We start from the raw sequence: 27,853 nt of genomic DNA, 5'->3' as shown, positions 1-27,853 counted from the left end.
TATATATTAGACATTCATTGAGGAGAAAATATTATATACAAATTCTTTGCCGTCTGTAAGTTAAAAATGAAAAGTATCCGATACTTGAACAACATGTAAATGACAAAAGCGCTCAGGATTTATTTATATTTTTTCTAAGCGTCTAAATATAATCACTTTTGGACGAACTACGCTCCCTGGTGTTTACAAGATAGCATTGCATTCAAAGTGGTCACATGATTCCATGTGTCACCTGATTATCACGGTCTACCCTGCGTTCTGTACGCGGAAGCTAAGTTAGCTGGTGTGAGAAAACGAATGATTGAAATTTCCTCTCTTCGTGTGTTAATGCTGCAGAATAAACGCGTCTGTTGTGCTTTTTTGTTTCTTAACTTAGACACACGCGGAGAAAGGAAATACGTTACTGCAGCTTTAACGGGTAAATTTGTGCTAGCTGGCTAGCTACCTGCTAGCAGGTTTTCTTTCCCACCCCATGTTGGTTTAGGGTTGGCTCCTGTCCTGTATTGTTAATCCATTCAATAAGTGAGCTGAGGCACTTTTAACCATGGCTTCAATTCTCGATGAGTACGAGGATTCTCAAAACATCCGGCAAAGTGCGCAGCAGCACAGCCGCCTGTCAAGCACCAACATCGGGATAACCCATTCTGGTAGGTCGCCCTCTTCGTTTTTTTTAAAGCTCCTTGCTAAGATGCAGTGGGGAATATTTGGCTGATACAGACATTTATATTCTCAACGTTAGGCTTTGTCAACGCGAGGCTTGAAGAAGAGAAGCCGATATTCAACAAGCAGAGGATTGATTTCACCCCACCTGAGAAGATAAATCATCTGGCTGTCTGCAACAATCAGCTGTGCATGAGTCTGGGAAAGGACACCCTGCTAAGGCAAATAGCACAATGACATGCAGTTCAAACGCTCACTGCTGTTTGTATGGCTTTGATTAGTTTCATTGGGTTTTGTTATTTTATTTTGTAATTTACCGTCATTAACCCATTTTGTAAAAACATGGAGGTGCAGTTTAAAATGTAAATCAAAAATGTTTTGGATCAAGTTCCAAGTTCCAAGTTCAACTTTATTGTCACTTCAACCATATACAGTTTAAAAATACACAGTGAGGCGAAACAACGTTCCTCCAGGAACCAAGGTGCTACAAGACAAGTTAGTGCAAAAAAAAAAAAAATATATATAATATATCTAGTAATAATATAAAATAATAATATCAGGGACGTGTTTACCACACTGCTGCATTATCTTTCATTTAAACAACTGTCTGCCAGTGTGGGAGAGGAGCTGATGCTGTTGGGAAATCAAAAACGTTTTCCCATCTGTGCTCGGCATTGAATTTCATCTGCATACAGCAGCTCATGGACTTCTCGTTTGAAAAGTGTTTTTAATCTCCCACACACTGTCACTACACAGCTATGCCCGTGGAATATGTGAACAATGACGTTTGGCATGCTTAGCATTGTCTTCCTGAAAGAAGTAAGGCCTAAGTTTAGAAGATACTGTATGGTTAATATGTTGGACCCTAAACTGAATGTCTCTCTGCAACAGCCCAGAGATAGACTGGTCACCTGTCCAAAGTGTGCTCCATCATTTGCCCTGTGACAGCCAGAATAGGCCCCAGTCCGATCACAACTGTGAATTGGATATGCAGAAGAAAATAGATGGATAGAGCATTTCTGTTTTTTTCAGACCTCAAATTCACAATGGGCACAATCTTCCTAGTTTTAAACATTTGTCAGGTTGTGTTTACGCTTGCTTTAGTTTAGCTGTATTCTGTTTTTATTCACATTTTTACACAGCGTTCTAACTTTGTTGTTAAGACAGCTGTATTATTCAGCACATCTGTTTCAAGATATTTTGTTCTTTTGTGTAGGATTGACTTAGCAAAACCAGATCAACCAAACCAGACTGAATTAGGAAGGAAAGATGACAGTAAAGTGCACAGACTGTTCTTGGACCCAACAGGTGAGATAAACCATAATAGTTTTCAAAATATTGTTTATACATCATAAATGGACTGCTAATTACTATCGAACATTCTTGTTTATGCAGATATTATATATTGTTGTATAATTGGAGAAATAATTGATTTTGATTAGTCATTGTGTATTCTGAGGTGATTCAGCATTCATACATAAGTGCTGTAATATTAGCAGCCACAAACCTCAATGCACAGCGAGTCTGAACTTGGATAAAGACAACAGTTTCATATGATAAAACAATTAGACAAAAATGTCTGGCAGTGCATCAATCTATAAATCATCATCATCATCATATATAAATGCTATGTCACAGTTATGACTGCTTAACAACAGCTATAACCTCCTCCATATTTTCCGTTACAGGCTCCCATCTGCTGATCAGCTTGAACACCAGTGAGTGTCTGTACCTCAACAGGAACACCCAGAAGGTGCGCAGTTTGTCCCGCTGGAGAGGCCACCTCATCGAGAGTGTGGGCTGGAACAAGCTGCTGGGCAACGAGACCAGCACAGGACCTATCCTGGTTGGCACAAGTCAAGGCATCATTTTTGAGGCAGAGATCTCTGCGAATGAGGGCAGCTTGTTTAACACCAATCCAGATCAATACTTTAGACAGGTGAGAAAGTGATTACGTCTGCTATTTAGCACATGATAGCCACATCTGCTTTGTAAGTTTTAACTGTTCAAACTGTATTATAAGCATATACATTTAATGCACTTGTGGAAACAGAAGAAAATCCTGATGTAGTTCATTTCTTCCTCTTGATATAATTGATAACATCCTGATGTAGGTCCACTCTGTGGAGGAGGATGGCAAACCTGCTCCAGTCTGCTGTTTGGAGGTCGAGCGGGGCCTAGAGAACAAGTACTTTATCATAGCTACCACACGCAAACGCCTGTTCCAGTTTGTGGGTAAGGTAGCCGAGGGGTCGGAGCAGCAAGGCTTCAGTTCCATCTTCAATCAAAATCAGGACTTGCTGCCCAGTTTCCAGGAGTTCCCAGTCAATATGGGACACAGCGAGATCACCTTCTACACCCCTAAGCTGCGAACGTCCCCCAAGGCGTTCGCCTGGATGATGGGTAATGGAGTTCTTTATGGTCAGCTTGACTACGTCAGGCCTGATTCCCTGCTGAGTGATGTGCAGGTAAATGTCAGTCAGCGTGTGTGAAAACTTTTTAACATTTTTCTTAGTAATATCTCATCCTTGCTGTGTTTATGTGTCATATACTATCTCCACATCTCCTCTTTCACAAACAGGTGTGGGAATACACTCCAGACATTGACCTTAATCAAAACAAGCCTATCTCCATTGTGCTGACACAGTTCCACTTCCTGCTCTTGCTTCATGACCGAGTTAAGGCCATCTGCACTCTGAACGGGCAAGTGGTTTACGAGGACTTGTTCCCAGATAAATTTGGCAGCCTCAAGAAAATGATCAAAGACCCAGTTGGCGGGTTGGTGTGGATCTACACTGAGCGGGCAGTTTTTCGATATCACATCCAGCGGGAGTCCAGGGATGTCTGGCAGATGTACATGAGCATGAATAAATTTGATCTGGCCAAGGAGTACTGTCGCGATCGGCCTGAGTGTATGGACATGGTGCTGGCAAAGGAGGCTGAGCACTGTTTCCAGAATAAACGCTATCTGGAGAGCGCCATGTGCTATGCACAAACACAGAACTATTTTGAAGAGATTGCTCTCAAGTTCATAGAAGCCAAACAAGAGGAGGCCTTAAAGGAGTTCTTACTGAAGAAGTTAAACAATCTCAAACCCAGTGAGAGAACTCAGATCACCTTGTTGGTCACCTGGTTAGCTGAGCTCTACTTGAATCGCCTCGGCCAGCTGGAGAGTGATGGCAACAGCGTCATTTTCAAAGAAACCCGTGACGAGTTTCGTCAGTTCCTTGGCAGCTCCAAGCACAGAGACTGCCTGTACAACAACCGCTCCACCATCTACGATCTGCTGGCCAGCCACGGCAACGTGGACGACATGGTTTACTTCTCAGTCGTCATGCAGGACTACGAGAGAGTGATATCCCACTACTGCCAGCACGACGAGTACAGTGCTGCTCTGGATGTGCTCTCAAAGCACTGTGACGAAAAGCTTTTTTACAAGTTCTCCCCGGTGCTCATGCAGCACATTCCCAAAAACGTGGTGGACGCGTGGATTCAGATGGGCAAGAGGCTGGACCCAAAGAAGCTCATCCCAGCTCTGATGAACTACAGCCAGATGGGCAGCACGCAGCAGATCAATGAGACCATCCGCTACATGGAGTTCTGCGTTTATGAGCTGATGGTAACAGAGGAGGCCATCCATAACTACTTGCTGTCGCTTTATGCAAAGTACAAACCAGACTCTCTGCTGTGGTATCTAGAGCAGGCAGGCACACACGCCTCAGAGATCCACTACGACCTCAAGTATGCTCTCAGGCTGTGTGCGGAGCATGGCTACAGGCAGGCCTGTGTGCTGGTTTATAGGATTATGGAACTGTATGAGGAGGCAGTGGATCTTGCTTTAGAAGTAAGTAATGTATATTAATGGGTCAGCAGTGCTTGTAAAGAAGTGGTGAACATATGTAAATCATTGAAATGTTGTGTCACTTTTTTTCTTTTTTCCAGATTATCAAAATTATAGACAGCAGTTGGCGATTTCAATTGTTGCACTGTTTTTTGTCGTTTTTTTAATTGTCCGCAGGTAGACGTGGACTTGGCCAAGTCCTGCGCTGACCTCCCAGAGGATGATGAGGAGTTGAGGAAAAAGCTTTGGCTGAAAATCGCCAAGCATGTGGTGCAGAAGGAAGAAGATGTTAAGAAAGCCATGAACTGTCTGTCCAGCTGCAACCTGCTCAAAATTGAAGACATCCTTCCTTTCTTTCCAGACTTTGTCACCATCGACCACTTTAAGGTCTGTAATAAGTAGGATGTTCGTTTTTTTCCCTCAGTGTGTGTGTTTTTACAGTAAATTGAGCGGTCGGGTGAGACCTGATCTCAGTAATCACATTCTGTGTATTCATAAGTAGAATCTTTAAGCAGTGGGCAAGGTTTTAGGCACTTTTTTCTTTCTATTTGTAGTAGGTGATGAATATCCAGATTGGGTGATACTGGCTGGCATCTGCATTCACAAAGACACAAAATAGTGTACTATTTCAAATGAAGGTTCTTAATGCTCTGTTCATCATGGTTTCTCAGGAGGCCATCTGCCTTTCGCTGGAGGAGTACAACCAGCACATTGAAGAGCTGAAGCAGGAAATGGAAGAGGCCACAGAGAGCGCAAAACGTATTAGGGAAGACATACAGGAAATGAGGAACAAGTATGGTGTAGTGGATTCCCAAGAAAAGTGTGCTGCTTGTGACTTCCCATTGCTCAACAGGCCCTTCTATCTGTTCCTCTGTGGGCACATGTTCCACAATGACTGCCTGTTGCAGGTAACTTGCTGCACACAGGAATATTTCACTTTTTATTTAATTCAGTCAGTAATCAATCTGAATATGTCCTCTGACCTTTTTTTTTTCTCCTTCTACGTTTTTTTTTAGGAAGTGACTCCTCATTTGTCGGCCTTCAAGCAGAATCGCCTGGAGGATCTTCATAAAAAGCTGGCAGCAACCACGCAATCATCCAAATCGCGCCACCGTCCAGCACCAAAGGATGAGGGTGACACATCAAGCTTGGGCAAGGCCACTGCGGGCACAAGCCGTGAGCAGATAAAATCAGACATTGATGACATCGTCGCATCCGAGTGCGTATACTGCGGCGAACTGATGATCAAATCTATCGACAAGCCTTTCATCGATCCGCAGAAATTTGAGGAGGAGAAATCCAGCTGGCTGTGAACAAAGACTTTTTTTTCTCTTCGTTACAAACTCACTATCTGTCAGCGAAAGTGGATGATCCACAGGACAGACACATTAAGCGGAGACATGCCGATATCCTGTTGGTAGTGCCTACTGCTGAACACTTAATCAGCTTCTGTCCTCTAGAAACTGCACTTGTTTTGTTGTCAGTATTTGAAACTGAACATTTGCACTAGGAGTATGTAGTGAAGAACATAGAGAAGACATAAACCAACCTGATCTATGCTTGTGCTAGAGTTGTATACTGCATACATGTGCCTAAACCTCAGATTATATATAAGGATACAACTGCTTTACACTCATTTCTAGCTGTTAACTGCATTATGTTGTGTATTTGTTCGATTCAGTGAAAACACAAAATGCACTAACAAAATATCTGCCTGTCCTAAGCTCGGTTTCTTCTCTCCAATTAATGCATCTGTGTTCATCTAAACATTACATAACATATTGGCTGTTTTTGAGTTCAGCTATGGCACAGTACAGCTTCTCAGTTATGACAGATTTTGTTTTTTGTTTTGTTTGTTTGTTTGTTTGTTTTTGACTTGGCTTAAATGTAAAAAATATTTAACAAATCATTTTATGTTTACTGTGGAAAATGAAAAGCCCTGTGCTTCATCAAAGTTTCTCAAGACTGCAGTTGACTACTAACAGCCCAGTAAGTTAAAGGAAGATATGAAAAGAGCAGCATAAGTGAAAAAGATGCAACTGGTGATTTTGTGTAAACTGCATTTTAACAGGAAGATCTGAGTTTAAGTGATTGCAAATGCACGTGTCATTGTTGGGTTCGCTGCCTGCCAGTTTTTGGAAGTTTTTCTTTTCTTTTAAGTTACAATTGTCAGGACAGGATCAAGATTTGAGAGGCTGACAACTGGTACTATAATCCAAACACAGATGACAGGAAGCTAATGTGCCTAGAGTGGTGGACTTGCCATGTTCAATAAACAGATGTGCAAGAATTTTCCTGTATATTTAATTTTATTGTTGCAAAAAACGAATTATTGTTTCTGTTAGTTTTAATTTCTCCGAAGTCTAATTCTTATTTTTATTTCAGTTTACAGAAATAATTGGTTTATAAGTAACTTCAATTCTTAGTTTTAATTATAAAAACCTTGCTACCAACTCCATGAGCCTGTAGTCATTATATAATTCAGTCATTATCAGAGACCATAACTGGTAAATTAGATTATAGAATATGTTTTTCGTTGTTTTTGTCCTCCGAGAATCTTAAGCCAATTACTTACTCACATTTTTTCAAAATTTTGTGACGGTGTCCACTTTACCTAAAACGGAGTTCCCTTCTAGTGACGTAAGACGTAGCTCGGTAATCTTCGCAGCCAGCAGACACGATCAATCAACATCGGAAATTCATCGATACATTTACGTTAGTTGCAAAGACACGTTCCAAACCCAAAGGCATGATAGCGCTGTCTCGTATTTTATTAGCGAAATATACAGGTGAAAATTTTGTCATGGTCATGTCCTAGGAGACGTGGATAGGTTGGCTTCCTTCTCTCTGGGATTGATTAAAATGCCTGCTCCTTGCTGTACCTTCGCCATGGCGTCGTGTCTCTGCTCTCTCAGTAACAGAAAGTGGCCGCCTCTCCGCTGTTGCTGCCGACTCAAAGCTCACAGACTCGCTCGGCGTCTCAAACCGCCATTTTGGAGTCAGAGAACCGAGAGTCGGCAGCAGCGACGAGAGAGACTGAAAGGCGGACACGGGGCCGAGGTGAGAGACTCCGCGGTGGTTGTTATGGCGAAGGAGCAATGGGGAAGATGGCCGGGAGGGAGAAAGAATTAAAAGATGGGGATCATGCGTGCGCCAAGCAACCGAGCCGCGGCTCGTATCCGAAACGAGGGTCCAAGAGGCGCGGGCGGAGGCCCTAGCTGTCGCTGCATGGTGACAGCAAGCAAGCTAAAGAGTTGTCATTAAACCGATTTCATATCTTAATACATTGTTTAGGCAGGGAGGTGGTGGCCTTAAAGAGACAGGGCCGATTTAAATACTTCATATTAATGGTGTGAGAGGACGATGGTGTCAAAACGCCTTAGTATTTGATAAGCTAACTAGCTAACGTTAATGATACGCTAAGTTACAAAGATAGCAAGGAGGGGCTAGCTATAGTAAAACTACCTGTGCTACCTAATTGAACTGGCGTGGGCAAAGCCGTCAGTGAGCGTCTGTAGCAGCACATTGAGCCTCTTTACTGTCACTGATCCGAGGCAATGCTGCTTTTGCTGACAGCTAACGGTCGTTAGCTTTGAAGCTACAGTATTGCTGAAGGTTAGCTAGCAAGCCCTGGCTAACACTAGCTTGGTTTTGCTATCCACCAAAGCACAACGTAACGACGCGATAGCAATGCTATTTAAAAAAGTATTTATTTTTAAACTTTAGTCCCTTGCAGCCTGCTACATTTGAGGAAATGAACTCACAGAAAGTGAAGTGAATAAATACCATAGTGTTGTTTATGGGTATTGTGGACAGCTGAGTTAACTTTAGCATGGAAACTCTCAAAACAACCACCTGACTCTTCATAAGGACCTAATGCATAATAACACTTAATTGATTACACTATGCCTAAAGTTTAATTTTATTTTTTAATAAACTGCAAGTACTGAAAATTATTACCAAGATTACTTAGACACACTATCGAGCATAATATATGGCTGATTATAACGTATCATAACTTATTTTTTATTGAAAATAAACTAAAATAAATTCTCAAAATTGAGTTCAAAGCACAATTTAGTGTACGACGTATTTATACTGAAACATGGGAGCAAATTATTTTTACTTTAAACCGATAGAGATGTCCAAATAAACTAACTTTTCCTTTATCGTTTTGAAATCACGTGCATAAACACTGTTAGTACAGCACTGTAAAATGAGCTTCTAATAAAAGCTTTTGTTTTTGCCATTTAATTGTCAGTGTGTGACTGCATTTCTTATTTTGTAGGCTTTTCATCTTGATCATTAGTGTTGGAATCGAAAATCAATGCCATCCATTATTGAGAAGGTATGTCCAATAAAAAAATTAAATAATAGAATAAACATTTTGTAGAATGGACAGTATCATACTTCATATCTGTGCATTTGGAGGCAAGTATTTTGTTTTTGGTGTAAGTGCCTTTTTTCTGACCTTGACAAAAAAAAATGTAGGCAGTAATTATGAAATCTTTAAACATACTAGGAGATTATCTCCCATTATACCAGATTAGCTGAGAAAATGAAGCAATGTACAGTTCCTTTTAGTCTGGACCATTTTTACTCTTTAGGTGAATAACATTAAAATGTTTTTCTTCACATAGATGTAACTTTCCTGTACTGCTCATTCTTACCTTGTGCCATTTGCACATCTATTTCTTCCATACTTCTCTCTTCAGTAAAAGGTCCTGCCCTGCTGGGCAGAGGTGGTCTGTGGTGTATGGCGTCAGGGCAGGGTGGCCAGCTGGAGGTTGGGGTATCAGGGGCCTCCAGCCTAGCCAAACCTCTCTACCTGCAGCGCTTAGAAAGATCCCTGAAGTTGGACAGTTTTTTGCGTCAAACCGCTGCTATCTTCAACAGAGACATAACCAGGTACAGAAAAAGAGGTGCTGATAGTGGGCATTCACTTGTTGCTTCCAGGCTAAGGTTTGTTTTGGCCACCTATAAAAAAAAAAAAACGAAGTGTTTGCAGCAATCTTCCCATCTTATCAAAATTAAACTGTATATTGTGTTTATTTATTTATATATATATATATATATATATATACATACATATATACATACATACATATATACAAATTTAGATGTTTTGCATGGCTGATTGCACCTCTTGTCATCTGCTTTACATTACACTGTCTAAGAAGAGAACGGATAATATACAAATAGGATGCAAATGTTGAGCTTACGGCCATACATTTCTCTTGCAGTGATGATAGCGATGACAGCGAGGGTGGACTGGAGCCAGGGATATCCCTGGATGCCACCACTCATGATACGGCTTTGACAATAAAGAATGAGTCGTGTGATCAAGGAGATGGATTGGCAGATGGCAAGCCGCTTAATGGAGTACTTCCGCAAGGTAAAGGTAAGATGTATTGAGAAATGTGTTAGTGACATGTTGCTACACATCCACACTCATTGGTTTAATGAATCTTTTCATGCATATTTATCCTGTGTTGTTTCTTTTTTTGTTTGTTTCACAGACCAAAAGGCAAATAAAACAAGCCTTTACAATTTTTCTAAGCTGAAGAAGAACAGGAAATGGCTGAAGGTATTTACACTGGCTAATACTGACCTCCATATCTGAAGAATTTTAGTTTTATAGGTACTTCCTTTCTCATAGGATATGTTTGTGTGTCACATGCTCTCAGCTTCCTTTAACCATGCCTGTACCTACTTTTTTTCTCATGTAGAGTATCTTGTTGAGTGATGACACCACAGACTCAGATACAGACTCAGATGACGCTAACTTCAGCATGTCTCGGGAAGAACTACATGACATGCTGAGGCTCCATCGTTACACGAGGCAGCATCAGAGCAACTTCTACTCTGACCGGGAGGTACAAATACACACATAAATAAAGAACACTAATTGCTAATACTTTGTGTCAATTTAATGTCATTGTAATAATAAGCTTCTTAATTAAGTTCTTAATCAATAAGTGCTACAAAACAAAAAGAGCAAATAACTCTGCTTGTGCTTGATTCATAGTGGTTTCTCATAATTTCTTCTGGTTTAGCGTCATTTAGCTGTCGAAATGTGTTGGAAATCCCCTCTCAGAGAGTCACAACATAATGCAGGATGTAGCTCTGGTGCCAGAACAGGTGGTGAAATATATAATTGGGTGAAATCAATGGCATGGCCATGCACAATTTGCCTCAGGGATAATATATAAGAAGCAAATAAGTGGGGACTCAAAATAGTACCTTGGGGAACCCCACTAAATAAAGAAGTACAGGACAAGACATTTACTTTAAAAAAATGAAAATCAGCCAATTCAGAGCCTCGTCACCTAAAACAAAGTTCTTCAGACATATTAATTAAGATGTATCATGCTCCTCTGTGTGTTTGTGTTTGCTCAGCTTCACCAATATCAGTACTACAGCACGGGACTCTTATCTACTCATGATCCCTTCTATGAGCAACAACGCCATCTGCTGGGTCCAAAGAAAAAGAAAATCAAAGATGAAAAGAAATTTAAGGGTAAGAAGAAAAAAGGCATGTCAGTGCCTTTAAGGAAAACAAAAACAAACAAGAAAAACATATTTTAAAACCGCAAACAAGATCTACCTTTTCATTTAAATGTCTTTCCTTTTTTTTGTAGCCAAACTAAAAAAAGTAAAGAAGAAGAAGAAACGGGGAGAGGGAGAATTTGTGGATGAGGAGCGTCCCTTCGTCACCAAAATATTTGCTAAGTTTTCCCATGATGCTCCGCTGCCCATGGTGAAGAAAAAACATCTCACCGTCGAGCAGCTGAATGCTCGCCGACGCAAAGTCTGGCTCACCATTGCCAAAAAAGAAATCCCCAAGGTTAGTTAAGCAAAGAGTCAGTTTTGTTTTGATGTTGGTCCCATTTTTCCAACATTTTCTAATGCCAACTGTCCCATTTCTACTTTTTTCAGTCCTTCAAGCAGAAGACTTCTGCTAAGAATCTGGTATTAACCAATGCAAAAAAGGTGAGTAAAGTGTACACAGCACTCTATGGCTAGGTACATTTAAAGCATTTTGTTAAATGTTTTTGGTTTTGCACACGTGTTCAGCGTGTTGGTAACTCTCCATGTCTGTATATTGCAAAAGTAACTTTTAACGTGTGATTCATGTCCTCTTAGCTGGCTCACCAGTGCATGCGAGAGGTCCGGCGTGCAGCTATTCAGGCTCAGAAGAACTGTAAAGAAACATTACCCCGTGCCCGGCGTCTTACCAAGGAGATGATGCTCTACTGGAAAAAATATGACAAGGTGGAAAAGGAGCACAGAAAGAGAGCCGAGAAGGAAGCCCTGGAGCAACGTAAACTTGATGAAGAAATGAGAGAGGTCTGTGACAAGGAAGTTATTATGGAGACATTTTTAATTTGCCATTACAGGTTTTTTGAAAATCCTAAATATAGATACATTTTTCTCCCTGGGTTTTTTTTTTTTTTTTTTTTTTTGACTCTCTCAGGCCAAGCGTCAGCAGCGCAAACTGAATTTTCTCATTACCCAGACGGAGCTGTATGCTCATTTTATGAGTGGTAAAGCTAGCGTGGGTGCTCCAGGTGCAGATGCAGCACAGGAGGAAATTCTGAGAAAACTTGAAGACACTGCAGCCCAGAGACAGATAGACATTGGAGGAGGAGTAATGGTCAACATGGGACAAGAGGACTATGGTATGAACGACTCAATCGAGTTTAATGTATTACAGAAGAAATTAGTAGTCATCGTTGATGGCTGAAATTTATACATATATTGACTCCCTTCATCAACTATAACAGTGTGAAATTAAATGGGACGAAACTCATTTTTGTTTGTTTCCTGTCTAATCTTCTACTTGTAGATTAGATTTTTTTTCTTCCTCTACAATGGTAAAACAAAAGTACACTCTCCATCCATTCACAAGCATGATAAAAATGATCTAGTCCTCAGTAGGTCTTAAAATTAACCTCAAATGAACCGAAGCACATGATGTGTTACACTGTGTCATTATGTATTTAACAAAACCTAAGTCAAAATGCAAAAGCGTTGTGTGGAAAAGTAAGAACAGCTGATGACAGCTGGGATAGGCTCCAGCGCCCCCCGCGACCCTGAAAAGGATAAGCGGAAGCGAATGGATGGATGGTATTCTATCACAGCATTTGGGTCAGGGTTAGGCCTGGTCTTTGACTTGGCTATTGCAACACCGTGATTCTTTTCTTTTTCAGTCATTCTGTCATAAATTTGTGGCTGTGCTTGTGATCAGTGTCATGTTGCGTGACTCAGTTTGGTCCAGGTTTTAGCTGTTGGACAGATGGCCTAATATTTGACTCTAGAATACTTTGGCATACAGCTTGCAGTCATTGAGTCATGGTTGACTCAATGACTGCAAGGTGCCCAGGTCCTGTCACTGTAGAGCAAGCCCAAATCATCACCGTTGCACGAGTCTTTTTTCTAATTGTTCTGTCACAAATGTTAACATTTGGCATACTAACTGAGGCCTGCAGAGCCTGAGATATAGGTCTTGGGTCTGGCGTTGGGGTGAATTAACACATTAAGTTAACACACACATGAATGCTCCAGGCCAGCAAACTCCCAAAATGTCTGCTGTTGAACACATGTGCTGATGATCAGGTAAACAAGTGCATTTGCTTAGCAGCAGCTGACTGCTGCTTCTCCTGCTAATTCATGGGGAAGCAGTAAGTATGTACTTTTTTTTTTTTTTTACTCAATTCGTCTGCATTTTGCTTTTTCGGTAAATAGATAACGACAGTGTAACATGTCGTGTTTTGTACATTTGCAAGATTTTAAGGCAAAAACGTTAAAATTTAAAGAGTGTGTACTTTGTTTTTATCATGATTGTTGCTATTATACCATTTACTAATGATAATAATTTGCAGTTTATTTGATTAAGTATAAAGAATTGTGGTAATACATTACTAAGAATTTCAGTTTAGACTAGCTGTGTTTTGACTATATACTCTGTCAGAAGAAATATTACATTTAAATGGTTTGCAATGCATTTATGCACAAGATGATTGTATGTGATTGCAGATAGCGAATACTACAAATCCCAGGCCTTGAGGAATGCCCAAGAGGCCTACCAGATTCATCAGGAGAGAGTGAGTAATTCACGCACATCCTTTATTAGATGCCCTAATTCACACAGCGCAACTGGCAGTAATGTCCAAATCTCCTCCTTTAGACGCGAATGTTCGATGAAGAGGCTAAAGACAGTCGTAGTGCGTCCCTGCATGCAGCTGGCAGCTTGTCCAAAGGAGCCGGCTCTGGGTTTGGAGAAAGCTACAGCCTTTCAAACCCATCCATCCGCGCAGATGAAGACATTCCTCAACCCACCATCTTCAACGGAAAACTCAAGGGCTACCAACTCAAAGGCATGAACTGGCTGGCTAACCTTTATGAACAGGTACACGTGTCTTATTTTATTTTTTTTATTGTTTTTTCTGATTTATGCTGCGCTTTTCTGAAACTCTCGGTATTCCTTTAGTTTGTTTTCATTACTATGAATTGGGCAGTTTTTAATGGCCAACAGTATAAAAGAAATCTTTATTAGTGTTTTGGTTAAGAAAATTTATGAATCTCTAGTGTAACATCTAGGGCTGAACGATTATGGAAAATAATCTAATTGCGATTTTTTTGCCCCAATATTGCGATTGCGATGCGATATGCGATTATTTTTTAAGGTATTTGTCTTCTGTATTATTAAACAAAGACAAGCAATACATCATATAGTATGGCCAATACTATATTACATTAATTTTAAACTGTTCTTTCCTGGAAGACAGACCTCTGTTATGATGACATGAGGTGATGCATGAATTGATGACTGACATTTTTATTTAACTTCTTCAATCACAACAGTATATTTGAACATACACAATAGTTTATTTTTAGCTTACAAACATCTGAGCATAAAGTGCTGACAAGGAACCCTGGTGTAAACATTAAAATGAAAGTCAGTACAATGTGCAGATTGCAGAAATATACATTAAAAAAATCAGTGGCTTTACCACACTCAGTTTTTCGACATCTGTGAACTACTAGACAGTCATTCAATTAAAAAATAATATTAAATAAATAAAACTAATAAATAAAAAATACACACATCTTACTGATCTCTGCAGTCAGTAACATTACACATAAAGTGCAAACATAATAGCAATTGTATAAACACACACACAAACACGCCTTTAAAGTTTAAAGGCGTGAAATTGGACGGTCTAGCCTTCTGATTAGCTAATCAGAAGGCTAGTTCTGATTAGCGTCACCGCTGTCTCGGTGGAGTTTAATAAACTCGGCCGTCTGCTTCTTGCTATCTAAAATATAACCAGACACTGGTGTAAATTCTCGACTGTCTCATACTTCTGTTTAATAAGTTTTCTGTTTGACGTTTAGTCAGCTGTGTGAAAACCAAGGAGGAACCCACCCGGGGGATTAATAAAGTTTTATTTTATCTAATCTAATAACTTTAATCTCAGCCAAACCGATTTACTCACGAACAAACAAAACACTGAAAAAAGCCCAACAATAACATTTTTAGGTTGTCTAAGTGACTTATATATTACGTTTAACCCGAGCAGCGAAACTCCGCGGTGATCTGAAAATGATGTGCCGGGAGTTGTGCCGTTCTCGGCCGCATCAGTAACACTCGAGCTCCCGGCTAGCTGTCGAGCTGGTGGGTAGCAGACGCCTCTGAAAACGTCGAAGCACTTTTGCAAATATGGGATATCTTGATAAACCGAGCAGATATTTGATGTTTACACAACTACTTTCTCGCCTGAAAATATGTTAAAAGTTTATTTTGTGACCCAGAAAGATTAGTATGAGTAATTTTAAAACTTAGTAGCGGCCGCCATTGCTGGAAACTGGAGTTTGGCTGGGCCGCGCTATGAATTCTGGGATATGGTAGTAATTTGGACAGCCTTCGGCGCGTCGCTGTGACGTAATCGGTCTACAAATGCGGCCTCAGGAGGATGCAGCCCATGAATTGTATAATATAATCGCAGTATAATCGCAGCCTTTGCGGTTAGAAAATTGCACTTGATCATGTCGCGATATTATCGCAAATGCGATATATCGTTCAGCCCTAGTAACATCACTAACATGATTCAGGGTTCGTTAGCATTGTTTTTTGTCAACATGTGTACAGTTTTAGGATGTTTTCTAATATTTTTTTTTCCTCCCCACTGAGTGATTTAATTCTTCTTCCCTTTTCTCTTTTGCTCTTCATTTCCACAGGGAATCAATGGAATCTTGGCAGATGAAATGGGACTGGGAAAGACAGTTCAGAGTATCGCTTTGTTGGCACACTTAGCAGAGGTGAGAGAGAGGACGGGGGGCCAAAAGGTTTCATTCACCACACTCTTCCAAAACACTTTGCGGAATATTCAGTTGACTCCACCATTGTTTTCGACTTGTGATAAAACATCTAAAAGGCAGCCTATTTGCACCTGCATCCTTTAAAGGGTCCCCAGTTTCTGGCTTTTTGCAGGTGCTGGAACATTTCAATGAATTAGTCATATGACTTCACTCCTCTGAAGAGCTGATTTGCCAGCTCTTTACATTTTTTAGTCTCACAACCCCAAAGGCCAAAAAAAAAAAAAAAAGGTGGAAATGCGAGCTTTTCAGTCAACTGTCGTTGGCAGGATGGTGCATGCTGTGGGCTTCACAGGCCCTCCAGGACTTCCTGTTTTCTGGGTGCTGCTCACACAAGCACAGCAGACCACCTGTTGCGGTGGTTGACATTATATTTGCTTTTCTGTTCCTGCAACAGAGAGATAACATCTGGGGTCCATTCCTGATCATCTCTCCAGCGTCTACACTCAACAACTGGCATCAGGAGTTCACCCGCTTTGTGCCAAAATTCAAGGTGAGAACCCATCGTGGCTAAGCGAGCACACACACACTGAAACATCTGCAGAAGCACATCCAAAGGAACTGCTGATTTGTCATTTCTGTTGTTCTTCCGCCAATGCATTTCTCTCTCCGCTTCTTAATGCAGTAGTTTGTTAGTTTTGACATTCTGAGAGCAAGCGCAGGTTACCAGATGAAATGTTATCTGGAGCTGTCCATTAGGGGGCAGTATTGTAGCACTGTTCGCATTGACACATAACTACATAGCTGTTTTTATTTTTGTTGAGTGATACATCTCAAAAAAATCATTTTGCATGCCATAACTGGCTCTTGAAAGACTGTGCGTAGCCAAAATATTATCAAATGCATCAATATGTCAGCTATGCTTGAACACACACACACACACACAGTCAGTGATAAACATGACTCTTTGTTGTGTACGACATTCAGCTTTGCCCATTTTCTCAGCCAGTTTGGAAATAAATCAATTGCAGTTTGTTTTGCTAATGAGGTGTGAAAAGACCCCATTACACAATTTGAAGATAAGCTTCCTGAACATTCAAAGCAAGACTGACTGAAAACAATGGGAAAGCGGCTTGCGTTGAGCGACGTAATGATGTGTAAATCTTTTCACATCGCATTCTATATCTCAACAAGTGGGGCAGTGATTCATGTGCGATGTTATGCCTAGACATTTTCTCTGAGAACATCACTGTGGCTCTGTTTTTCCAGCATTGCTCAGTCTTAACTGTAGGGTTTTGTTTTTTTGCTTTAAACATGTTCACATGGGGATTATTTTGATCTATGAAGGTTTTCTGACAGAACAGTGTTACTGATATGTCCCATAGGTGTTACCGTACTGGGGAAATCCTCACGATCGGAAAGTGATTCGGAAATTTTGGAGCCAGGTAAACATTGAAGGATACATCACCGTACATTTTGCAGCCAGTAAACTCAGCACTTTTTATCCTTTTAACTCTTAACGCTGTGTTTTGTCACACAGAAAACCCTTTACACGCAAAATGCACCATTCCACGTGGTCATCACGAGCTACCAGCTGGTGGTCCAAGATGTCAAGTACTTTCAGAGGGTCAAGTGGCAGTACATGGTTCTAGATGAAGCCCAGGCACTGAAAAGCAGCACAAGGTAAAGCATTATCATGGTGGCATTGATATTTGTGATCACAGGGTCACAGATTCATGTGTTGATGCGTGATATCTGATTTATCAGACTTTGTATTTAAAGATTTTATCTTACCCTTCTTTGGCAACTCAATAACTAGCCTGAGCATACAAACATTATTAAGATGTTTTAAATGCAGACCGGCCTTTTAACAACTTTACTAACCAATTATAATGTCATTCTGGCCAAAACACAAGTGTTGTAAAATAAATGACTCTTTTCTAGTCCCAGCAGTTCTAACTTGCACAGAATGCTGTGGCCATTTGTAAGTTTTCTTGTTTTTTGTCAGAACAAATAAAGCCCTGCATGCTTTGGATAAATGTCTTGAGAAATGCAAGTGAAAAAAGTTTGTAATAAATCAGCTAAAATATGCAGAACAAGGGAAACTGTTCTTTAAATCATTTGGTAAATCAACAAAAATGTCTGGAAAAATACAGTAACCGGTCTCTACGGTTTCACTAGTGTGTGTCATTTCTCGGCTCCTACTGGAGACCAGCCAAAATCAATAGACTGGCCAAACGTACAGCCACACACAAGCGATAATCCCAAAAAATGTAGTACATCCAGTGATTACATTAAATGAAGTGTTCAATGCAGATGATAAACATCTGTAGCTGTCACAGCAGGTGACGGTCCTGGTTTCTGTGCTTTTTCAGCGTTCGGTGGAAAATCCTCCTGCAGTTCCAGTGTCGGAACAGACTTCTGCTAACCGGGACGCCCATTCAGAACACAATGGCTGAGGTGAGCGACGTGTGTGTGTGTGTGTGTGTGTGTGTGTGTGTGTGTGTGTGTGTGTGTGTGTGTGTGTGTGTTGGCAAGTGTGTGGTCATCCGGGCAGAACTGTAAGAGACTGCATGTTTTCCTCTCAGCTGTGGGCCCTGCTGCATTTCATCATGCCTACGTTGTTCGATTCCCATGAAGAATTTAACGAGTGGTTCTCCAAGGACATAGAGAGCCATGCTGAAAACAAGTCTGCCATCGATGAGAGTGAGTACAGCAAAGGCTACTATTTTTTCCCCCTATTTTATATGTATGCTTTTTAGCTTATTTGAAAATAGGTGTACCAACACTGTTCTTCTATCCTGGCTCTATTTGCGTGTGATATGATTTGTAAGTAAACATAATTTTTTTTGTTGTTGTTTTTCAGACCAACTATCCAGATTGCATATGATCCTGAAGCCTTTTATGCTGCGCAGAATCAAGAAGGATGTGGAAAATGAACTCTCAGACAAGGTAGAAGAACCAAGAGTGTATTAACAATTAAGGGTGACACGACAATCTCATTTTTCAGTTTTCCTAAGGGCAAAAAAAGATGGGTTTCTTCCCCCCCAAGTGGTATCCTTCGTGTTATGCCACATTCCCTCTCCATATTTTAATCCCTATACTCTGCTAAGATAGTATAAGAAATATTTGATTTACAGTGGTCCCTCCTTTATCGCAGTAGTTACGTTCTAAAACTAACCCACAATAGGTGAAATCCGTGAAGTAGCCAACATTTTTTTTTACAATTATTATTAAGGCTATAAAACCCCTCACTACACACTTTATACACTTTTCTCAGACAGGCGTGAACAATTTCCCACAATCTGTCTTGTTTAAACACTCTCAAAGCTCAAACCTTCGTAGAAAAATAAGTCCAGAAGTATAGAATCAAACCAAAGGAACCTGCAGGTGCCTTTGACAGTCCAAAATGTTTCGTCGACATTGTTGTTTGTTGGGGAGAAAAGTTACAAACATACAGTACACCACTCAGAGTCACATTGCTAGCGATCGAAGATTTATGTAAATTTGACAAGCTGAACGCATTCTGTACCGGACAGGAGACACGGCACGGAGATGATTGATTGAAAATGGTCTACAGCCGATCAGGATGCAGAACACAATGCTCTGTTTAAAAAAAAAAAAAAAAAAAAAAATAGAATAGAAAATATGTCCAAAAAAGAAGTGAGGATCTCAATAAATGAAATCTAATATGATGCAATAAAAGAGCTTAAAGCTAGAATAAATGCAGGTGTTGTGGTATTATGCTTGTCACCTCTCCTGGTTAAACATGGAGCCTTCCTCCATCTGTCTCTCTGTACACCTCATTGACAGAGAAAGTATTGTAATGAAGGTATGAGTGATGCTTGTGCTGGCAGATCCTCCTGACAGATGTTGGACCCGAGGTCACACACACACACACGCAGTCGCTCATGCTCTGTGGGAGTCTCGAGGAATGGCAGAGTTCACCACTCCCCCACATCTGTCTTTTTCACTTTCCTTTGCACCCACATGTAGTCCTGCCAGCCCACTTCCCTCACTTCTCCGCTCTCCGCTGGTTCCTCTTTGTTTTGTCAGAACACTGAAAGCCAATACTAACCAGGAAAGTTCACTGGTGGTTCACGGTATGGTTTTATGGATTGTTACCGTTGGGTTTCACGGCTTTCATCAAAGCGTGGCACAAGATAAAACCAGAGATTTGAATGTTTGTTTAAAGACTGTTGGGCAAATGGCATGAAGTCCATACTCACATAACAGTTTGGGCTAAGCTCACAGGAAAACACTGTGTGTGTTCTAATGGGATAGAAATGCTGACTCAGAAAAATCAAAACCATTTTGTTCGGCTGACCAAAGGGGCATGGACAATGTAAAGTTAATTTGAACTACACATGATGAAGCATCCTTCGTTGAGAACAATGATTCTGCAGCACAGTTTTAATAAGGCCTTATTCTGCATGTATGTTATGTGACTTATATTTCTTTTTTTTTAATGTTTGAACTCTCCTTACCTTCTTCAGATTGAGATCCTGACCTACTGTCAGCTGACCTCCCGGCAAAGGTTGCTCTACCAGGCTCTGAGAAACAAGATCTCTATCGAGGATCTGCTGCAGTCCTCGATGGGCACGGCCCAGCAGGCTCACAGCACCACCTCCTCCCTCATGAATCTGGTCATGCAGTTTAGAAAGGTATGAGCTCTGATCCATATTTTATTGTCTTTATGGTATTCAATGCTAAAAATGTATGAAAACTAGAAGGGCACTTGAAGAGACCTATACGCTCAGCAAATAACTAGATATTCAAGAACAATAAATAAGACTATGGCTACGCATATGTTTGGATGTTTGAACAATAAATTGGTTACATCGCACAGCACATAACAATACGAACGAATTGCCAATCACAAAGTCATTGTGCAATGAGCAGACCCTAGGTAATCTTCTTTTCTGTCTGATATGACCAAAATATACAAAATAGACCAAATCTTTTATTTAGTATGACCTAAATTGCATAATTCATAGAGAAAGGGGGCCATTTTCACATAGATGCCATCACAAATTGTTCTTTAGGGGCCCTTTAAAAGCCTTGGACCCTAAGCAGTTCCCTGGCGTATGTGCTTGTGACAGGATTGTTAAAGTAATTGTGAAATCAGCACCGTAATGCTGCTCCAGCTGCTGAAAATTGGCCTGTTACTTTTTGGCACTAAAACAGACAAGCACTGATGTAAACATAACCTATTTAGTTATTATTAAGGTATAGTGGGTTTAAAAAATAAATTATATTAATTCTCATATTTTGGTTGGCTGTGGCTCAGGAGGTAGAGCAGGTCATCTGCTAATCAGAAGGTGGCTGGCTGCTCCAACCTGCATGCCAAAGTGTCCTTGTGCAAAATACTGAACTGCTGATGCGTTCTGCAGAGTGTGAATGTGTGACTATTGGGTAGGAAGCTCTTAAACCTGTGTTTGTGTGAAATTGGTGAAAAAGATATGTTGTATAAAGCAGTTTAATTGCTCAAGTAGAGTAGAAGTGCTTTATAAGAACCAGTCCATTTACCGTTTGTTGAGAATGTTAGTCTGATCCGAACAATGACTTGCCTGCACAAAACAAACATGCTGATTCCTGAACTCCAACTGTGCGTATGTTTGTGCGTAGCTCTGCAACCACCCTGACTTGTTTGAGCGTCAGGAGACCCGCTCACCTTTCCACATGTCCCTCAAGCCCTACGTCATGTGCAAGTTCCTCTACCGTCATGGCCTCATTCACACGGACAATCAGACCAGGAAAAAGTGAGTTCTTACACACAGAGACATTCACAGGATCACGTAATCTTCACTAATATTCACTTAATCCAATAATAGACGGTCTGTCAGAGTTTCTGTTAACAGTGTTTTAGGGTTACGTTTACATTTGAAATTACTGTGTAAACACTTTGAAAACTGTCTGTTTTTTTTCTTCAACAAATATTCAGCCTTGTGGACATAAGCTGACTTTGGGGCTCACAAGTGGTTATTATCCCAATTATAGATAGGAAAATAAGAATTTGTGTGGGTTGGACTGAGATCAGATGATCATGTCAAATTTAGGTTCAGGTCTGCTATCCCTCCTTTTTTTTTAAACTTTGGTGTAACCTGGTCTTTCTCTCCATGTCGTCCTCAGATTACTTCAAGTGCTGCTGTCTCCCTTCTCCCCGAATCACATACAGCAGTCTCTCTTTCACAGGAAAGGTGAGCACACGTCAAGCTCTCAGCTAGAATACAGACAGTTCTTGCTCAAACCAGGAGTTGGTTTTCTCCTGTGACGTGACCTGACATCCAAACCTCAGTTTCTGTCTTCTTAATTTGATGTTTCCATTAGGGATGCACTGATAATAAAATGATACTTATGATGGCAGTGGCTGATGATAACCTGTTGTCACACCAGTTTGGTGTTGGCTACATGTTCAGTCAGTGTGGTGAAGACCTGAAACACAGTTCAGCTATTTTTAATCAGAAATATTGTCAGAAAAACGGGCACAGGGGGCATTTTAAATACCTGTGTTTGCCTCCATTAATCAAAAGTGGTTAATCCCTGACTTCCATTAATCCATGCTTAACATTTTCTCCTTTTTTGATTTCTTTAGTGTCATGTTTCAAATATTTTAATTTTTTTTTTATTTGCCATTTTCAGGTGATGACAAAGGAAGCTGTTTCTCCTTCTTGCGTTTCATTGACGTGTCACCAGCTGAATTGTCCAATCTTATCCTCCAAGGCACCTTAGTAAGGTAGGCATCAAATAGGCTTTAGACTGCTCTAAATGCTCTGTTTCAGACGGATATTTTTACTCTTAGCTAAGTAAGATGTCAGTGAGAGTGGATATATATGACCTTATGTGACCTTATATGGTCATCTTAAGCACAGCCCCATCCTCCTGCTGTTAAATCCTTTTGTTTGTGAAGATTTGGGAAGTAAGTTGGCTTAAACAGTGGGTTGCCTTAAAGCCAAAGGGGTAAGCAAAATTACTGTAGTCCAATTTTAAACATTGAAAAGTTGTAAATCCACCTTAATTGAGGCTGAGCTTATGTATCACTTAAACCCATTTCTACAGTTTTTTTCCCATTTGTAACTTGAGTCTTCATTTCCTGCCTTTACAGGTGGTTAGCCCTTTTTCTGTCTCTGAAAGCTGCATACCGGCTCCATCATCAGCGCCTGTTCGACCTTGAAGAACAGGGCCAGGAGGAAGCCGGAGACGGGGAGGCTTGCAGAGGAAAGTTACAGCCAGGGATTAAGTGTCTGTCTCGCAAGGACCTGATTCTGTGGCTGAACCGACCCATTTCCTTCCCCAACATGCACAACAGTCCTGTTTTGCAGGTAAGAAACATCAAGGTGCATGCATGCTGATGGCAAGCTATACGCAAGAAATTCCTGAGTAGCCATCTGCAGTAGGGCTGCTCGATTCTGGCAAAAATGATAATCACGATTATTTTCACTGAAATTGAGATCTCGATTATTTGACGATATTTATTTAACCCTTTAAGACCTACCATAGAACCAAGTCCACCAGAACTTATATTATTTTTTTTACATGCTGTAGTGCCATTTTTGGGAGCATTTCAAGTTGCTATACATCAATACAACTGTTATAGCCCATATTTTAATAATATGTATGCATTAAGTGACCGAGGACAAGCTGATGACTTAAGCTTGTCACTGGCTTGCCATCACCAGTGTGTGAATGGGTGGATGACTGGATATGTCCTTAGGGACTAGTAAAGCGCTATATAAATACAGGCCATTTACATAAGATGTAAGTACAACTCCTCCGGTTTCTTATGCAAAACTAATTATTGCGCTAGCTTACACGGTTCCGGTTCTACAGGGATTTAAAGGGTTAACAATAACAATGTATTGAATAATGACTTTAAAAAAATAATATAAAATAGTGTGCAAATACTGATAACAGTGCAAATGTTTGCAATATAAAAAATAAATGAAAAATGTAAACATCTATGTTTAGTGAACTTTGCAGTGTTGCTCTGTGGTGCAGCTACTACACCGTGGCAACGTTTACACACTATGTCTACTTGATGTCTGACTCTGCGATCCCATAATGTTTACACACCACTGAAGGTTTTTTTACCTCTCTTTTCAACCAACGGCAGTCACTCTCCTCTCCAAATAACTTCTGCTTAGCTTTCCGAGCTTCCCTTGGGTCCTCTTAATTGTTGTGACGGGTGTTCGAAATGCAGAGAGGTGCGCTCGATTTGCCACACGGAGCAGCGCGAGAGTAAAGCACGAGGGAGGGGCTAATAATCGGCTCAGTCATTTTTAATGATTGTTGAAAGCCCAGATCGTAATCGTGATTAAAATTCGATTAATTGAGCAGCCCTAATCTGCAGTACACATTAATGTGTGGCAGAAATGAGAAACGCCAGTAAAGGATTCATGTCCTGCTGACAGTGCTGAAATTCTCTCCAGAGCATCAGCCGGTGTTTGGCTACACATCATGCTCTCTGCCCCAAGCTTCCTCTCCGTCCACAGGGACGCAATGTGGAACCTAATCCCTTTGTAGCCCTGTGACCCATTAATGTCGATTTCCCTCCTGGTATATGTTTCTATGACCTCGCAGCACACCATCTAGCTTCACTCTTGCATCAGATGTGTACAGGAAATCTCCTCAAATCATTAAACACCATTTCAAAAATATATATACAAAGTCTTGTATTAATAATTAAAACATATTGATCTGCTTTTAGTACAGACTTTTAGCTGGTTGTGAGGTCTGTCTGTGTGGATTAGTATACATGACCAGTGTGTTGCTGGTGTTTTATGACAAAATATGATTAGTGATGTGTAATGTTCGTCGGTAAAGATGATAAATGTAATGCATACAGCAAAGCCTTTTCTCTACACGCAAATAGTTTCATGGGTACTGCTGAGACAGCACATTATTGCTTTGACTTTTTTTTTCTTTGTATTATTTGGCAATATGGAAATCTTATTGTTAGTACAGAAGTGGTGCAATGCCAGTTCAAATACAAAGAATAGTAAAAAATATATAATAATAAAAGCTCTACACTGTCACTGCTTAAAATTCCTGCTCCTTCACTTATCTGCTTAACTGAAAAGCCTAAAAAAATCATCAAGATTTCACTCAGCAAACTTCTAGCCATTGGCAGATACTTTCTGTATCACATTTCCACCCTTCCACCAATTCTAGCTTAACTTGTTGGGTGGAAAATACTCAGGAGTAAATGCTGCCGGGGGTAATTCCATCCTCCTCTTCCTTTCCCGGCCTCATCATGCTGGGTTAGGCAGCTGTCTAGCATCTTAGGTTCCCCCCTGGAGCTTCTCAACATATGAGAATAAGAATATTAGATGCAACTTCAAATATGAGCAAGGAATAGAAACTCGCAGACACCTGGAGAGTTTTTACTGTATGTGTGCTTTATGACCACGCTGACCCCAAACTCCTACTTGTAGAAATGACTCACTCCCGCAGTTCTTGCCAACTTCTTTTAACACCTCATTTTTCTTTTAAAACTGCATGGAGCTGGCACACAGTGGCACTTCTTTCTGCTTGGCTCATCTCTCTCTGGCTGTGTACTTGACAGCGTGGCCAGTATTGCTTTCAGCTTTCCTTTTGCTTCTATCAAGGAATTGAGAAAACCGAGAGAACCAAGACGCGCACTATTATACCCAGAAAGCTGTGGGGGAGCTTTGGATTGGCTGTCTGTCCCTCTGTTTCACTCTCACTCCATCTCTGTTCCATCTCAGTGCTGAAACAGTCGTAATATACAAACAGCATGTTGTCTTTCTCTTAATGTCATCCATATCTACCATATGAAACTCTGCTTTTGTTTGTATCTGACATCATAATTATGTTTCACAACCATAAAGATGTGCTGATATGATTTTTGCATATTGTCAGCACATTTTTAAACTGTATTTTTTTTTTTTTTTTTTTTGTCTTAACTGCAATCTGCTAACAATCGTAACATCCTCCTGTATGTTCAAAGAGGATGAAGCTTTCAGTGCTCAATGTGAAAATAATCTGTTCTTGCTGGGTTTGAAAAACTAACATCTTCCTTGGTGCATTGCTTTTGTGAAACACACACAAAGCATTATGGCCTTCAACAAAGAAAATGAAGAAAAAATTGTAGTTGCTAAGCACTGCCTGAGTTGGTCTGACACTGATAGTTGATTTATTTATTTTTTTTATCTGCCATTAGATGGCACTGTGTACCCATAATCTCACACACGTCACACAAAAGCAGACATTACCATATTCCTTTAAAAACCTACCATTCTGTAATACTCTACTATACTTTGTTCCAAATGAATGTTTGTGTTTACCACAGTGTTTTATCCTGATGCCCACATGCTGTGACATGTGGAGTTTAAACCATATAGGCTGCAGTAATCTTACATTTCACATAGCAATTTCAGCCTTAAGTTGAAATGTTATGTAATATCTTTGGATAAAAGCCAGATAAACTTAAATATAATGTGAAAACAGCTTATAAAACGATGAGCACTGAACTCAGTGAGCTTTGTATGATCCTACTTTGTTTACTTCTGTTTGCAGTTCCTCTCTTTTCTGCTTAAACAAAATCATTGATTCATTGTGGTGATTTCTGTATATGCTTTTCAGGATTTGGTGTTCACGGCCTCCAGGCCCGGCGTGGTGGGGCACACAGATGTGAAGGTCCACTGCAGAAAATTGGGCACCTTTACAATCCAATCCTGCCAGCCCACGCTGCCACCTAAGTTCCTGCTAGCCGCCACACCCAGGGTATGTGTATAAGAGCAACAAACAGACTGAGGAGGACACACTTGGAAGTCCTGCCTGTCTGTATGTGATGACAGTCGGGGTTGTGTGCTGGCGCGCTTAAAACAGCTAAGCATTTGGGTGGTCGTGGAAGAGGGAAGCGCTGTGAACAATGCTTTTGTGGCTTTTTAACAATGAGAAGCTCTTATCTGTGAAATGTTTGTATGACTGTGTGTGGTTGGGGTACAGGAGGTCAACACTGTGACTCCCAGCTGCACTTAAAACAAACGGAGTCTCCAAAAAAGGGCTTCTTGCTCAGGTTATTCAGTAGTTGTTCAGCTTCCTCTTGCCCCCTCACCTCCTCCTCCCCCTACACACACAAACATACGCAGATGCAGAAGTTGCTGATTCAGTGAAACCAGGACTGCATGCATCGACATCTCTCCATCTACAGCTTGAATCTCTCTGGAGCAAAGTTATCAGTTTGTTAAAGAAAAAAAAAAAAGAAGTCTTAAAAACCGAGCCTATGTCAGCGTACAGTATTTGTGCTTTGCCATCGTAAAATGTTGTTTCTATCCATCATGCAATGCTGTCTTTTGTTTCCAAGGTGACAGCAGTACCCATGGAGCGCTATTGTAACGACCGCAGTGCTGAATACGAGTGGCAGGTGACACGCAGCGGAGGAGGTCCGATCTTTAAACAGTGTTTCCTGTACGGCTCTCCTGAACTGGCATCAGAATGGCGTGTGAGGGCTAATGCCTTTCACCCACAATGCCCTGGGGGTGTGATGGCCCTCTATCCCCGCCATGGATGGTCCTTTATACGGATACCTGGTAAGTCCTGTCTCTGTGTGTGTGTGTGTGTGTGTGTGTGTGTGTGTGTGTGTGTGTGTGTGTGTGTGTGTGTGTGTTACTACTGAACATTCAAATGAGTCCCCCTGGTCTCATGCACAGCTTTTCACACTAGGCTATCAAATCCCATAAGTAAATGTCCCACAATTTGCAGTCTAACAGATAGATGTATTAGATGTAGCATGTAACAGCAATGACTGTTCAAGGGGCAGCTAATCTGAAGAAAGTTTGCTTATGTGGAGAGAGATACAGAGCTTGTTTAGGGCAGTAAATGAGGTAAGTTTAGCTCCACACAGAGGTGACCAATAACAGTAAATAGTGGATATCCTCTTTTATAGAATAGTGAGTAATAGAGGCCCGTGGGAGAATCCATAGATCTTAGTCCTGGGTCAGGAGGGCAGGGCAAGCAACATCACCCTCCACTATCTCTACCTGTAGGTCACACAGTGACTTCCCA

General features: G+C 40.8%; 2 protein-coding genes across 3 annotated transcripts in view; both read left to right on the top strand.

Moving 5' to 3' along the window:
- Positions 1-221: 221 nt before the first annotated feature.
- vps18 (VPS18 core subunit of CORVET and HOPS complexes) lies at positions 222-6,803 on the top strand. The gene is made up of 9 exons (XM_085382026.1): positions 222-647; positions 740-881; positions 1,877-1,968; positions 2,349-2,599; positions 2,775-3,128; positions 3,242-4,504; positions 4,679-4,888; positions 5,173-5,409; positions 5,518-6,803. The coding sequence occupies exons 1-9, from the start codon at positions 545-547 to the stop codon at positions 5,812-5,814; spliced, it is 2,949 nt and encodes a 982-aa protein (XP_085238152.1). The 5' UTR covers positions 222-544; the 3' UTR covers positions 5,815-6,803.
- Positions 6,804-7,380: 577 nt separating this feature from the next.
- Positions 7,381-27,853, top strand: part of ino80 (INO80 complex ATPase subunit) — a 39,794-nt gene continuing 19,321 nt past the window's right edge. The window contains exons 1-27 of one of the 2 annotated variants that reach the window (XM_085381339.1): positions 7,381-7,561; positions 8,790-8,849; positions 9,217-9,409; positions 9,745-9,896; positions 10,021-10,088; positions 10,231-10,377; positions 10,901-11,021; positions 11,143-11,348; positions 11,441-11,494; positions 11,648-11,851; positions 11,979-12,183; positions 13,541-13,608; positions 13,692-13,913; positions 15,746-15,826; positions 16,281-16,376; positions 17,209-17,268; positions 17,364-17,506; positions 18,199-18,283; positions 18,412-18,529; positions 18,690-18,775; positions 20,320-20,487; positions 21,452-21,585; positions 21,956-22,023; positions 22,466-22,559; positions 22,929-23,145; positions 26,429-26,569; positions 27,153-27,378. In XM_085381339.1, coding sequence (XP_085237465.1) covers positions 9,258-9,409; positions 9,745-9,896; positions 10,021-10,088; positions 10,231-10,377; positions 10,901-11,021; positions 11,143-11,348; positions 11,441-11,494; positions 11,648-11,851; positions 11,979-12,183; positions 13,541-13,608; positions 13,692-13,913; positions 15,746-15,826; positions 16,281-16,376; positions 17,209-17,268; positions 17,364-17,506; positions 18,199-18,283; positions 18,412-18,529; positions 18,690-18,775; positions 20,320-20,487; positions 21,452-21,585; positions 21,956-22,023; positions 22,466-22,559; positions 22,929-23,145; positions 26,429-26,569; positions 27,153-27,378 — 3,316 coding nt within the window. In that variant the 5' untranslated portion in view covers positions 7,381-7,561; positions 8,790-8,849; positions 9,217-9,257. Of the gene's footprint in view, positions 7,562-8,789; positions 8,850-9,216; positions 9,410-9,744; positions 9,903-10,020; positions 10,089-10,230; positions 10,378-10,900; positions 11,022-11,142; positions 11,349-11,440; positions 11,495-11,647; positions 11,852-11,978; positions 12,184-13,540; positions 13,609-13,691; positions 13,914-15,745; positions 15,827-16,280; positions 16,377-17,208; positions 17,269-17,363; positions 17,507-18,198; positions 18,284-18,411; positions 18,530-18,689; positions 18,776-20,319; positions 20,488-21,451; positions 21,586-21,955; positions 22,024-22,465; positions 22,560-22,928; positions 23,146-26,428; positions 26,570-27,152; positions 27,379-27,853 lie in introns of both variants that reach the window. The other variant, XM_085381337.1, reaches the window with a different exon arrangement.

Source organism: Rhamphochromis longiceps, linkage group LG15, assembly GCF_057381845.1.
Source record: "Rhamphochromis longiceps isolate RC_006_pf linkage group LG15, R_longiceps_female_GT1.1, whole genome shotgun sequence".
NCBI lineage: Eukaryota > Metazoa > Chordata > Actinopteri > Cichliformes > Cichlidae > Rhamphochromis > Rhamphochromis longiceps.
This window is presented reverse-complemented; position numbering and strand designations above follow the sequence as displayed.

Coding starts and splice junctions, on each gene's coding strand:
- vps18 (XM_085382026.1), top strand. CDS start 545: ATGGCTTCAATTCTCGATGAGTACGAGGATTCTCAAAACATCCGGCAA. Junction 882..1,876: donor GGAAAGGACACCCTGCTAAG/GCAAATAGCACA, acceptor TCTTTTGTGTAG/GATTGACTTAGCAAAACCAG. Junction 5,410..5,517: donor ACAATGACTGCCTGTTGCAG/GTAACTTGCTGC, acceptor GTTTTTTTTTAG/GAAGTGACTCCTCATTTGTC.